Genomic DNA, 12858 nt, shown 5'->3' on the forward strand with positions numbered 1-12858 from the left:
AGCATTCCTGATTTGTGCAACGGAGTCACCGACGTTCTAAAAATATGAAACCATTAGATGCCTCCTGAGTTTTCACCTTGATGGTCGATTTAAGATAACTCCTCATGTCGAAATCGTTGTAATAAATGAACACAATGTGACTTACTGTTAAGATGGATTGAATCCGACTCGACCACATTCTTTGGAAGGATCAAACCAATTATACAATAATTTTGTTAATTACTGGTGGCTAGAACCAGGTGTTACAAGCAGTTTGAAGTTGAAGCATCTAGATTCCAATGCTGCGTGCTCAGAATACAATTTTTTGTTTGTGTTTACACTCGCTAATCAAGATGTGTTTGGAAATGAAAGCATTTCGATGTCAAACAGAAGATTTTACGTGACATAATGCTTTTACAAAAATGTGTCGTCCGGTAGTTGTAGGGAACCGGTCGATTTGGGATAGAAAGCGACAATTTCATAGAGGCTTAGAAGGTATTAATTGGATGCTACAGCTTATGGCCAGGTGTCATGTCCAATAAAGTCCGGTTGTTTTTTTACTCGTTGAAGAATTAGAACTGACTTCAGTTTCAATTTAACTTGACTGGTTATTTTCATTAATAATTATCAGAGATGACAGCGCAAGTACGGTAATGAACAATCGACAAAAACCACCCTCATTGTTTCTTCATATAAATCTTCGTGTCAACGACCACGGAAACTTAACTCGTGTATCTCGTTTAGAGGGATTGTAAGAATACGGTATCATGTAAAATGACGGATAAACTCGTTAAGCCTTGTGATAGCGGCGTTCAACAGCACACGACTGGTACATACCAATCAGGCCTCGTGAGGGGTTGGCATTCCGTTTACCTTACGGCCTAATTTTGTCTTTTTTCTTCCCGAAATGTGGTTTCAATCTGTGATCGATTCCAATAAATGAACGGAGTAAAATCCGCCGTATTTATTTGTTTTCAGAGAATTCAGTAATCGGATAAACGCACTGAAATAAATACCTGTTTTAAGTCGATCGTAATTGTAATATATTCGTATTCAGCCCCGTAATACAAAGCCGGGCTCTGCCACCATCTGTTAGTACCATCAATTGCATAACCGATGGGGTGTTTTTTGCCAGGATCGGTAGCGAAATTGTCGCAAATTCCACATCGTCCTTTACCACCTTCCATCATTCTGCAGAACTCTTCGCGACCGTTCTCTCCACAGGTGCCGTTCGCGGAGATGAGCGCCTTTGTCGCCAAGTTGAAGGGGGATGGCCAAAGACCGAAATTCGAGGAGACATTTCTTCGGATGTGATTGTAGTGTTTCGAGTGCTTGAGTCCTGCAAGAGACGAAAATTTTATTTTTAGTCTACGTTATTTTAACACGTTCATTCATAGTCTGTATTATCTTCTTCAGTGAATAGGAACTTTTGGGCCCGAATTAACACTCCATGACCTACCTCAACGCGAATATGAGTCACGTACATATCGGGACAAAAGTAAAATTAGGTTCTTGTGGACGAAGTAGACGGTGGCTTATTTACGTCCAGAATATAAATATCTCAGACGGCAGATGTTTGTACATGGTCGTGAAAAATATCAGATTTTTTGACCATCGGCAAATCTAGAAAAATTCGCTTTATCATACGTTAACCCGAATGAAGAAACTTTATTAGTGTTAATTTATTTACTTATTTTATCGTTTGTGGTCTTTGTTATTTATTAAGTTCCTCTTTGATCTGCTTCTTCCTCTACGCACATTTTCTAGTTATAATTTATTGACAGGACGAGACGTTAAAAATGAATTACACTCATGTTCTATAATTTATTACTTGCGAAGCCAGGGGCCTTTTGAAAGTGATTTCGTTTTAATACTCTTTTCAATATTTCAGCTAATGGCCTCCTGTTATTCCCGGTCTTCAAAAGGTCGCTGTTTCTTCAAAGCCATAACTCTACGTTTACAGTAATAATGAAATTTTTATGGCACCCCATTATTTCGATTTTAAAGCTACAAAGTTACTTTGTCATTATCCGTAAAAGGAAGGCATAAACCGTTGAAAATTACTCTCGGTATCATTGCAGTGTTCATTATGCACTTCAAATCATTGTGGGAACAGTAACACTTCTTATTTTCCTTATTTTTTTCCCAAAAATGTGACCTTTGGAACTCAATCTCATCCTTGTTACCTTGATATGTGAAAACACCGGTGGGTAAGAGACGTCGTGTGTAAGCCTTTGGGTCGATGACTTTCGCCTTACATTGCGTTATGTCGTCTTGTTTGTATGAACCCATAAAGGGAATCTCTCCGCAAGTGATCCGTATTACCAGAACCATTTTCACTTGCAATGGTTCATCAAAAAAAAACTGCTCGCATTCCAATGATGACATTTTCAAGTCCGACTAGAGAGAAATTGAACGTCAGAATCTTAATCACGTCCACTAATTGTTCAACACACTTAAGCCTCTTATTTTCAAGTACGGCCCTGTCGCCTGTTGATAATTAATTATGCTGCAAATGAGTAATACAAAGGCGTGTAGGTATACAACATGCGGCGAGATTTCTTTTAGTATTTCCTGCATTATTATTAAACAAAAATGACACGGAATGTCAACGAAAGCATTTCCTGTGCATTTACGTGCATTTCTTGATGCTGTAATAAATATCGACATTAAAGTTTAATGGATCAGAAGTGAAGCGGTTCCCACATCCCACAAAAAACCAAATGAATTTGTAGCCACAATAAAAAAGCAGATGTCTGAACAGATAATCGAAATCACCTTAAACCGAGCGCCCAAGATGTAATCTCGGTATTAATTTCATTGTTTTATGCTTGTTCTCATATCATATTGTTTGGTCTTCAGAGGCTCAAATCTGATAAATAAATTGGTTTTAAGCTGTCTGAATATCTTCGCCAGAATCTGATTATGCCTATCTTAAAATCGTACGCTTAAAATTTCAGTTTTTATTATTTTATTCATTTATTCTCATTCACGCTGGTTATTGGCTGTAGAATAGAGTTCGTACAATTGTCTGCATACAGAAGTACCTACCATTCTGACATCTCTTTCACTTTAACCGCTAATAGCTATAATTTGGACAATAATGACTTCTACAGGTCCAAGGACTATGAAAATCATTACACATAATAGAACCGAATCGAAGGATGTGTGTAATTTAGACACTTCAAATATGCAACGTTTTGTTGTTTAAGACGTCAGCTCTTTTAATTGACATTTATTCAGTTGTGAATAGAACTGATCCGATTGAAAATGGTACCTGAAAACTCAAGAGCTATCATTATATTCAAAAACGGGATAATTTTTCGGATCAAGCTGCCAGACAATCAACGTTCATTTTTTTTGGGGTGTAATGGTTTTAAAAAGCATTCTAAATGTGTCTCCCAATGGGGTTCTTCATGGCTATAAAGGGTGTGTCGGAAGTCGGGGGAAGATGATGAGTAAACCTCATTCTTATTATGGATACGCCGATGCTTTAATTTGATTTTATAATTCTTCCCTTAGTCGCTGAAATTGGATCGAGTTACTTGCATTGGCTGCAGAAAAGTATAAATTGCAGCTTTCTATTAATTTTAAAGCAGAATTTTACGATTCACTGAGTTTACAGCGTTTTACGACACGCCCAGTTTACACCAAAATGTCTGAAATTTTCTGAATTCAAGCTTATTCTAATAATTTACATAGTTGAAAAAGGAAACTCTTCGGCACTCGAAGCGGAGCATTTTGCGAACATAAACCTTTCTACGTTATATTTTATACTTCTTCCATATTATTTATGTAAATAGCATAATTTGCATTTTAAAACTGATAGAATCGGAAAATTATGAAAACTAATTATAATTATTAAATTAAAATGCAAAATTTTGCCTGACTCTTTTAAATAACAATTGAATTCTTTGATTTCTGTAAATCTGTAAATTTTTTTTATAGTTTTAGCTGATGTGAACAAAATCGAAAAATCTCAGCAGTTTTTTCAATATGCTTGCAAAAATTACCCAAATTTTTGTTTTAGGCTTCAGAAAAACGAATCCGATCAGTGGCATCTCTATCATCAGTTTCAGGAGTTTCTGGCATCTTTTCAGACTTTAATTAAGTAAACTAAAGCTTTTATAATCAACTTCACTTCTAAAATGTCTGATTTTTAAGCGCACCAAGAAATGAACACATTTTTTAATAAATTACGAGTTAAATTAAAACAAAATAAAAATCCACTGCGCAATTAATAAATTGCAGTTTAAGATCTTGAGAGATGGTGGCCTTTTAACACATTAGATCCGGGAATTAAAACAGTCAATTATCGATTTTTCTCCGTACGGTTGTTACGGTACTGCGCTTTTAATTCTGCCTGTGAGGTCTTTAATATCGACTTTTTGGGTCGCAAGACTAGCAATTTAGGATCGGAGATACAATCGGAAATTTCTTTTATTTTTCCATTCAGTCTTGTGGGAGGAAGAGGAGGTGTAAGTACTGACCATGTACGAAAAGCCTGAACAAAGAATATAATAATTACGAAAGCTCGCTTAAAATGAGTTATCACGATATCCTAATTTAAGTGGTTTTTAAATTGGCGTGTGTTGGATCTAATTGAACTTATCGCTGATGATTGTGCGTCCGAGCAAATAGTCCACGATTAAAAATTTCAAAAAGTCGTGTTTCAAACTCAACTCCGCTTTTATTTCTGGAACTGTATACCTGGTAAGTCGAGCGACCGTCCAAAGGTATCGAATTTAAGTACTCTTGTCACAAAGGTATTTATAATTTCAAGAGTTACCTACCTGGTTTTTTAAATCTTCCGGCTTCTACTAGAAAAAACATGAACATGAACACCACAATCGTTCTGAGACACATTTTCCACTTATTTTTAACCATTTTTTCAAACATAATTCAACATTCTTCAGGAGAACTTTTATATTAGGGCACATTTTGTAAAACCGGACTCATTTTCGCGTCGTGTTTTGAATAGTCCATGCTTGTTTACATAAATAGCACGTGGAATGTAGTTTGCGCAGTCTTCGAACACAAACTCAAGACAACACTGTTGAAAACTGAGGTAGGTTTACCTTCGAATAGCTGAAATAGCTCTTGAACGCCCGCCTCCTCTGTCTCTGCGTCGGACCGTGGGCTCTTCAACATTGAGATGTATGTCTGGTTGCCGTGGGGATTGAAGAAAAACACACTTTCGAGTTTATTTTTTATTAAAGAAACATTTTCTGTACTCCATTAAAGAACACACACGGACATTTTAATTTATTAAGGTTTTGCTAAAGGACTGTAATTTTCTAACATTGGTCAACAGTGTCTGGGGAAGGGTGAATTTTTACTTTCAAGTCGTATATATGATGAAATAGTCAAATTTTCAATCCTTTTTCTCTCACAGTTCATCATAACTACAACCCAAAGCTGATTGCTAAAAATGTAAAATGTATACACTGAAAAATCAACGGAAACGAGAAAGAAAGCAACAGTTGAGTATACTGGTAAGCACGCGGAGTCAATTTTTACAGACTCTAGTTCATTTATTCCAAAAGAAAATTCGAATTCTAGTCTGTTAAAATATTTCCGCTTGAAAGAAAAATTCAAGTGATTCTATGTTATGTGAAGTCCGAAATTCGGAGAGCTATAAAAGCGTTCTAAATGATGAATTTTGCTAACATTGGCGCTTTCTTTGTATTGTAGCGGACAATATATTTGTTACACAAAAATAAATTTCTTGTGAGCAAATTCGATATGTTGATTAGAAGTACACCTAGAGATAATGCAAGTCCCTGATATGTTAATGTTTCGGTTAAACCTATTTGGCCAGTTGGGTATAAATGAGTACCCTCTGTAGACTGGTATCGAGTATTAAAGACAAAAAAAATTTGCCCACAAGACTATAATAAGCGTACTACGTTGATAATTTACAAATAATGAAGCTGTCCTGAAGCTATTCTCTATATATTCCTAAAAGATATGTGTATAAACATACTCATCAGGTCTGCTATAGTAGTAAAAAATGGTACGAAATTTCGTATAGAATAACATTGGAGTTGTTGCTTATAACGGTAAACGTGGCTTCGACTTAAAATTTTTTTAGCTTCTGTCAAGTCAAAGCACCGCTCCATTTAATAGAAAAATTACACTAAGAATACCGCTGATTAGCAGTAGCTTATTGTTCTATACATACAAGTTTACACTCGTTCTTGGATAGACAAATTGAAAATTCGCTTTATTGTTCTAAAAGAGGCTGCCAGTAACCAGCCGTGGTGCTATACAAATACAGTGCCTTCTCCACTAACAAAAGTTACATCTATCTAGTTTAAACATAGAATAGTATAGTGTCATTCGTATTTGTCTATTGGCTGTGTGCGTTGATTCGAATACGACTCCTAAGCTTTCTTCAGTGGCGCATCATGTGTACTCTGAGTAGCTACCCAAAACCACAAACGCGTCCCCTGTCGGCAGTACTGAGCTGTGTGACATCACAGTAAACAAACAATTCGGTCTCCCTCCCCTCCCCTTCAAAAAAATGTTTCCTAATTAAACTACGTTAGGCTAAGAATAATTTTTGTTTTTTAAGTATTTGTATTGTCTTTCACAACATTGTGATGTTGTCATTATAGCCTCCCTCCCCTATGATTTGTTATTGTTTTTGGATAAATTAACTGATTGTTTGATATAGAATGAAAATTTTGTAAAACGCACTGTTTGGTAATGAATATACATAGCTAAACGTTTACTACATAAGTCGGTACAGGATAGTTAAACAAGCGGTGAGGAGAGGTCACGTAGCTGACAGTCGATATGATTAGTAACTGTGCCGTTGGCCGAGCGCTGGGTTCTGCACTCGACTCACCCTGCAGGCTACGACTCGGCCGCTTCTGAAAAATAAGAACAAAGTTATGGTTTCATCTGTCAGATTGATTATCTGAACAGATAGCGGACCAAATCGTCCGACCGAAACAATCAGATCGAACTGGTTTTCTATTATTATTTTTATTGATTCATTATTATTTTATGTTATTTCTGTTGACGGAATATCCTGTTCAACGGGCTCATTTATTTATTTTTTTAATTTTTTTTAAATAAAATTCTCAGTTTTTGTATTTTGCATAAAAATCAAGATTTACCTATGTCAAAAAAATTTTAAAGTTTACAATTTTGAACCAACTACGTCATAATTCCTGACTTGCGCAGACAGACAAACAAGAGATAGACAGAGGATTTGATTACCCTCCTCAGTCGTTTGAACGAGCTGATTGGTCTGGACTTATCACGTCATAGCGATTTTACCGAGTTTTGTTTGAATTATCAACGATATAGTACGGTTTTATAATTTTTTAAAATATCATTTGCAAATACAGTCGAACTTCCATAACTCGAAACCTGAAGGGAAACCATAATTGTTTGGAGTTAAAGAAAAACTAAACAAAAAACGAAAATTTTATTGAACTACGAGTACATAATCCGTTCTTAAATTATTGGGCACATTTTTGCTTTTACATTTTTTTTATAAAATTGTCTTTTAAAGAATTATAAATGTAGTCAGTAGCACAGTCTTTCATTGTAAAAAAAAACAATATTTCAAACGCATTTTTCACTTGTAAATGTGAATCTTCAAAATTTACATCGTTTCGAGTTGGAATTTTTATAATTTTCAAAAATTTTTGTTAAAGATTTTTCTTGTTTCTTTTGGTGACTTTGGTTATCTTGTTACAAGTGTCATAGCTATCTAACACTTTAAAAAAAAATCTAGATTTGTGGTGGCATTTAAAGCTATTAATAAACTTCAGATGTTTTAAGAAAGTACCGCAATATCAGCTTTTAAAAACTAATTCTGAGAAAATTTTCGAGTTATAGAAGTTTACACATCGTGTTGTCAAAATTTAATTTCGATTTATAGAAATTTTCGAGTTATAGAATTTCGACTTACAGAGAAGAAATCACACGTAAATGTCAACGAAAACGCAAAAAAATAAAATTAATTTCGAGGTATAAAAAATTTTGTAATAGACGTTCGAATTGTGGAAGTTCGACTGTAATAACAGAAGTTATTGATGTCAAAAATGTTAGTTTTGTGCACTTAATCGATAACATCTATAAAAATCGAATTTTATTTTAGAGTAATGGACCCAATTGACGCGGATTTGAAAATTTCGACGTCGACAATGGGAATTAAAAAAAAACAATCACAACAAAATGTCAAAAAACGGGAAGAAAAGTGTATACAAGACACATTAGGCACTTCGGTAAGCATAACCAAACTAGAGAAAAATAAAATTTTGCATTCTGGGTATGGAAAAAATTCGATGACGTATAGAAAAATCAGTCTAAACGGTTATAACGAAAAAATATTCATACATTATAGCCCTCAATTAAAAATGTTATGTGTGCTCAAAATTAACGTGATCCGACTTTATGGCATAATTTGCTGAGCGCGGCTGCTAATATGCTCCTTATTGTCCTCGTTACATAATACTCCTATACTAAACTGAACACACGATGTGACAAAAAACGGGAAATTATGTTGGGTCGAAGTAATAAACTATAAGTAATCCAAATCCAGAGAAGAGATAAATGTCAATCAATCCATTAATTCACGACTACCGGGCATATCAAACAGTGGTAAAGTCCGTTTATTTTTTAAAAAACCACCAATACCGCAATCTTCTCCTGCATTACAACCGGCAACGTTGCCTAGGGAGATTTTTGGTGAGAAAATAGTTGTCAAATTTTTGACATTTCTGAAAATTAGGCAATGTTTCCGTTAAAAACGTTTCTTTTACAGCCTGTTGGATTGCAAATCAAATGATTTTATAGTGAAAAGACTCGGCACAGCCTGAAAGGCCGTTTTGTGTAATCAAATTGTCAATTAGGCAGCTAACCTATTTGATTTTATCACCAAAAAGTCACCATCGACGACGTTGCCGGTTGTAAAGTGGTGGGAGATTGCGGTGTTGGTAGTTTTTTAAAAAAAACGGACTTTATTAACATTTTTGTATACAATTTTATGTTCCATCGCAAGTATGACATAAGTTGACGGTGATTATGGAGCATTTTATGGACTAGGCTATAGGATAAAAAGTTGGGCTAAGTAATCCTTAAGTTTTAGCGTTTAGTCATTTATAAAAGCAAAATTAATTGCCGAATCTTATTAATAATAAAAAAGCTCCATCATGATGATGATGATGAAAAGTGTGGATTTGACATTTGATTGATAGGACTTGGCAACTTGGAAATTTTCTATCTAGGACTCACGATTTTAAAGCGGGCTCAAAATTTTAATGCGTTTATAGATTTGACTTTAATGAATCCCAAAAAATGTTGGTCAGTCCAAGAAACCATTTGAAGGTGATTGAAGGTTGTAAACCACTTAAAAAGTGTACATAAATAAAAAAAAGGTACAAACTAAACGAAATAACACTACCTTGAGGCCGAAAGTTTTGGATCATTCGATATTTGTATAACTACTTTTCCAAAAAGGAAATGTAAAAGATTCTCAAGTTCCTCTACTGAAAACTATTACTGACTTCGCCTTCCACGCCATCATAAAACCCTTTGTGATGTGAAATTTTTACAAACCAATAAACTCTTGTGTTATTGTCTAAAATGCAAGCATCTTTCGACAAAGCCGTAAACTCGTGCTTAAGATATTGCCCCATTTATTGTGCCACTCTGACAATTCTGTCAACTCAGCCCTTTATTAGCACATTCCACCCATTGTCTTTTTTTGTGTTGCTTCTTTGTTAGCCTATTTTACTTACCTACTGCTAGACGAACCACTCGTCCTTTTGAGTTTGCGAGACTAGATCGGCGTCTCCGCCGTTTATAGGCGCATTAGGCGCCGTTGGTCTCACTTTGCCTGGCAGTAGAGGCGGGCCCGGGCCGGCGTGCTGAGGCGGAACCCTAGTGGGCCCGCAGGGTGGCGCCAGTTTCCCTGAACGGCAGTTGCTGTGGCTGCACCAGCACTCGTCAGTGTTGTCATGCTGGCTCCCTGTTTCATCGCACCATTCGAACCATACATTTGCTGAACTGTTTACAACAAAATATTCTATCAGACTATTCTATCTAGCTCCTCGGGAACTAATTTTCAGTCCTCGTATGAAAATAGAGGCGTTTCCGCGCTCGATAGACAATATACTGTTCAAAAATTTGGAGCAATTTCGTCCGCATTCTGAATTTATGTCAAAGGTTGTAAAGTTTGCACATGACTTACGTGGATAAGGAGCTGTTGGTTGTGGTACATTTCCGTTTCCGGATCTGGCACTGGAGCTCCACCCTTTCCGACATAAACAGATGGAAACGGCAACAATACAAACTAATAAAATTAACAACGTGCTAATCACTGTTACCACAAACCATGTCATTTCCAGTCCCAAAATTGTGCCAGTTTCATTATCTGAAAATTGGTTGGAATTATAAAATTACCAGATCATTAAATAAAATTACAGCATCGGCGGTGTTCGACATTGTTATTTCAGTTAATTTTAAAGGCGTAGCGCCTATAGGCAGGCTTGTTCACGCATGATAACGAGGTAGAGGTTTCATGTTTTTAAAATTTTATCAAATTTAATAAAACGGAGCATTTTGGAATTTTGGATTAAGGTGTTGATGCAATCTTTGGAAATGTATTTTGGGTTGCGTCTCTAAATCAGTCCAATATTTCATAAATTGATAACTTTTAACCTGTGACAAAAATAACGAAGCTTGAATAATAATAATAATGTGGATTTCGTCGAATTAATTGCGCAAATGATATAATTTTGGGTCATATTATAATAAATAAGTACTAAAAGAAAAATAACATAAATATTTTAATGGATTTGTAGATAAAAACAAAATCGTCACTGTTAAAACTAAAGATAAACTAAAATTTAATAAGCAATAAAGTACAGAATTGTATTAAAAAAGTCGCGTTGAAGATTTAACCACTTGATAGAACTTGGCAGCCCCCGCTAGAATCCGCATAAAAAATCCCTTGGACTTACTCTGACACAGAGTGTTTGAAGATTCATCGGAGCCGTCAGCACAATGGTTTATTCCATCACAAACCAAATCATTAGCAATGCAAAACTCTCGAAGATTACATCGAAATTCTGTACACGCATGTTCTGCAACATTTTTTTTTAAAATTGTTTTTTAAAATTGGCCCGAAGACTTACTTGGATCTTTCACTGCTGTGATGACAAGTTTGAAACCATTCGAATCAGTGCCCCATCCGTCCGTTACATATTTGAGTGTAACGTAGTTAGTGCGTGTGAACATGGCCCCTAAAGTTTGTTTCGTATTTCTACATGATAAGTCAAACTGGAAAGGATTTTACAGGTGGTTTTTATTTTTCGAAAATACGTTGAAAATACCTTGTAAGTCCCAACAGCGTGCGCTCCGTCGTAGATATAGAGGTGATCATTACAGTCAAGTTGCAAAAAATCGAATCGTAACATAAACCTTTGTAAGATGGAGTGAGTTTGAAATGTGATGATACAATCCAAATTTCTTTCGTTTTGTGACCAAAGGACAGCACCATCGATTTTTCGGTAAAGTTGTTGAAGGAAGTGATTCTTGCATAACGATTGCATGGAATCTAAAAATAAAAAAAAGTGTTTAATTGAAACTCTGTTTAGTTTCCATCCGCACAATATCTACAAAAGAATGCGTAGTTTAACATTATACATCCACAGGTGTTTGAGGACTTCAAAGCATGAAGTTCGGAACATGTCTTTGCGGGCTAACCAAAATTCACATCGTCTTTGCAATTCTGGAACTGCTTGAACTTTGCCCTCATTCTAAACAAATTTTTGTTCGCCCCAAAACACGTTTTTTTATGTTTCGGATTTAAATAACATGGACAAAAATAACAGGACTTTGTTGACTGTAATTTTGTCTGTTCGCTCACACGCCCGATAATAGAAAAATAATAAGGGATGGTGTAGCCATGCCTTGAAGTTGAAGAGAAAATAATGTTCAATAAATGGGTCGTGTGACGGTGTTATTAGAAAATGTCGCAGGTGAAATATGTGCTGTTCGACAGATAATCGTTCATTATTTTGAACCGGTCCGGAAATTCTTACGTTTAATTTTCATAGGGTTGAAACTTTATGAGAAGTGACAGGATGGAGTGCAGAAATCATTGGTGTGACCTTCGTGTCAATTATCTATTTTACGTACACAAACCACATAGAGAACTCACAATATTTGCTTTTTTCGGAGGCTGAAAATGATGTGCATACTATGATCAAAACAACGATTGAAATGAACACATTGTGGAACGGAGGCCCAGGCCCTCTCTGTCTCATCGTCATTTTTCACTCAAACTTTCATTAATAACGTGATCACCACATTCACATTTCTAAGCCGACCAAGTTTCATACCGAACTCATCACTTTTTTTTTACTTCTTCGATTTATATATCACTGAAGAGTTTGGTTGAGGGGTTTTATCGCTTAACCGAATGGACATTTTTATTAATTTATATGATTTACATAAAAATTTGATATGTGGCTAACGCGGTGACCGATATGTATGTCGGTAGCAAGGATAAGAATCTGTATTAGATTGTGATTTTAAAAGCGTTGCTCGCGCATGATTCCGGCGTCGTAAAATCGATGACGACGCCGACGACGCTTACAAGCTATAGGTGGCGATATCTAGTTTGGTTAAGTAAAACTATGCTGTTTATTTCAAATATTCCAGTAATGCATACTTATGGGGGTAATGTCGGCAAAATTATTTCAGATCTTTGATTTCTAGTTGGGGTGGAATTTTTCGTGTTTTGGAGTATTTTGGCGTTGAACGTTGATTTATTAAATACAAATAACAGAAATGTTTGATAAAACAACAGAGAAAATAATTGTTTGTTTGTTTATTTGCTATCTAAATGTT

At 35.6% G+C, this 12858-nt stretch overlaps 2 protein-coding genes across 3 annotated transcripts in view; both read right to left on the bottom strand.

Annotated features, from left to right (window-relative positions):
* wb (wing blister) overlaps nucleotides 1–5074 on the bottom strand; it is a 34085-nt gene extending 29011 nt beyond the window's left edge. Inside the window, exons 1-2 of the mRNA XM_088037549.1 lie at nucleotides 4773–5074; nucleotides 996–1318 (exon numbers count right to left, since the gene is read on the bottom strand). Of these exons, the coding sequence (XP_087893675.1) occupies nucleotides 996–1318; nucleotides 4773–4878 (429 nt within the window). The 5' untranslated portion in view covers nucleotides 4879–5074. The remainder of the gene's footprint in view (nucleotides 1–995; nucleotides 1319–4772) is intronic.
* Nucleotides 5075–5174: 100 nt separating this feature from the next.
* Nucleotides 5175–12563, bottom strand: loaf (low-density lipoprotein receptor domain containing lost and found). Of its 2 annotated transcripts, none has more exons than XM_088037550.1 (7): nucleotides 12167–12563; nucleotides 11337–11560; nucleotides 11139–11283; nucleotides 10965–11087; nucleotides 10193–10375; nucleotides 9741–10008; nucleotides 5175–6857 (listed from the first exon to the last, which is right to left on the bottom strand). In XM_088037550.1, the coding sequence occupies exons 1-6, from the start codon at nucleotides 12276–12278 to the stop codon at nucleotides 9830–9832; spliced, it is 966 nt and encodes a 321-aa protein (XP_087893676.1). In that variant the 5' UTR covers nucleotides 12279–12563; the 3' UTR covers nucleotides 5175–6857; nucleotides 9741–9829. The 2 variants fall into 2 exon arrangements, with proteins under 2 accessions (XP_087893676.1, XP_087893677.1); XM_088037551.1 differs by lacking the exon at nucleotides 12167–12563 and adding an exon at nucleotides 11623–12150.
* Nucleotides 12564–12858: the final 295 nt, after the last annotated feature.

This window comes from Gnatocerus cornutus, chromosome 5 (assembly GCF_029298725.1).
Source record: "Gnatocerus cornutus isolate USDA-ARS CGAHR chromosome 5, icGnaCorn1.1, whole genome shotgun sequence".
Lineage (NCBI taxonomy): Eukaryota > Metazoa > Arthropoda > Insecta > Coleoptera > Tenebrionidae > Gnatocerus > Gnatocerus cornutus.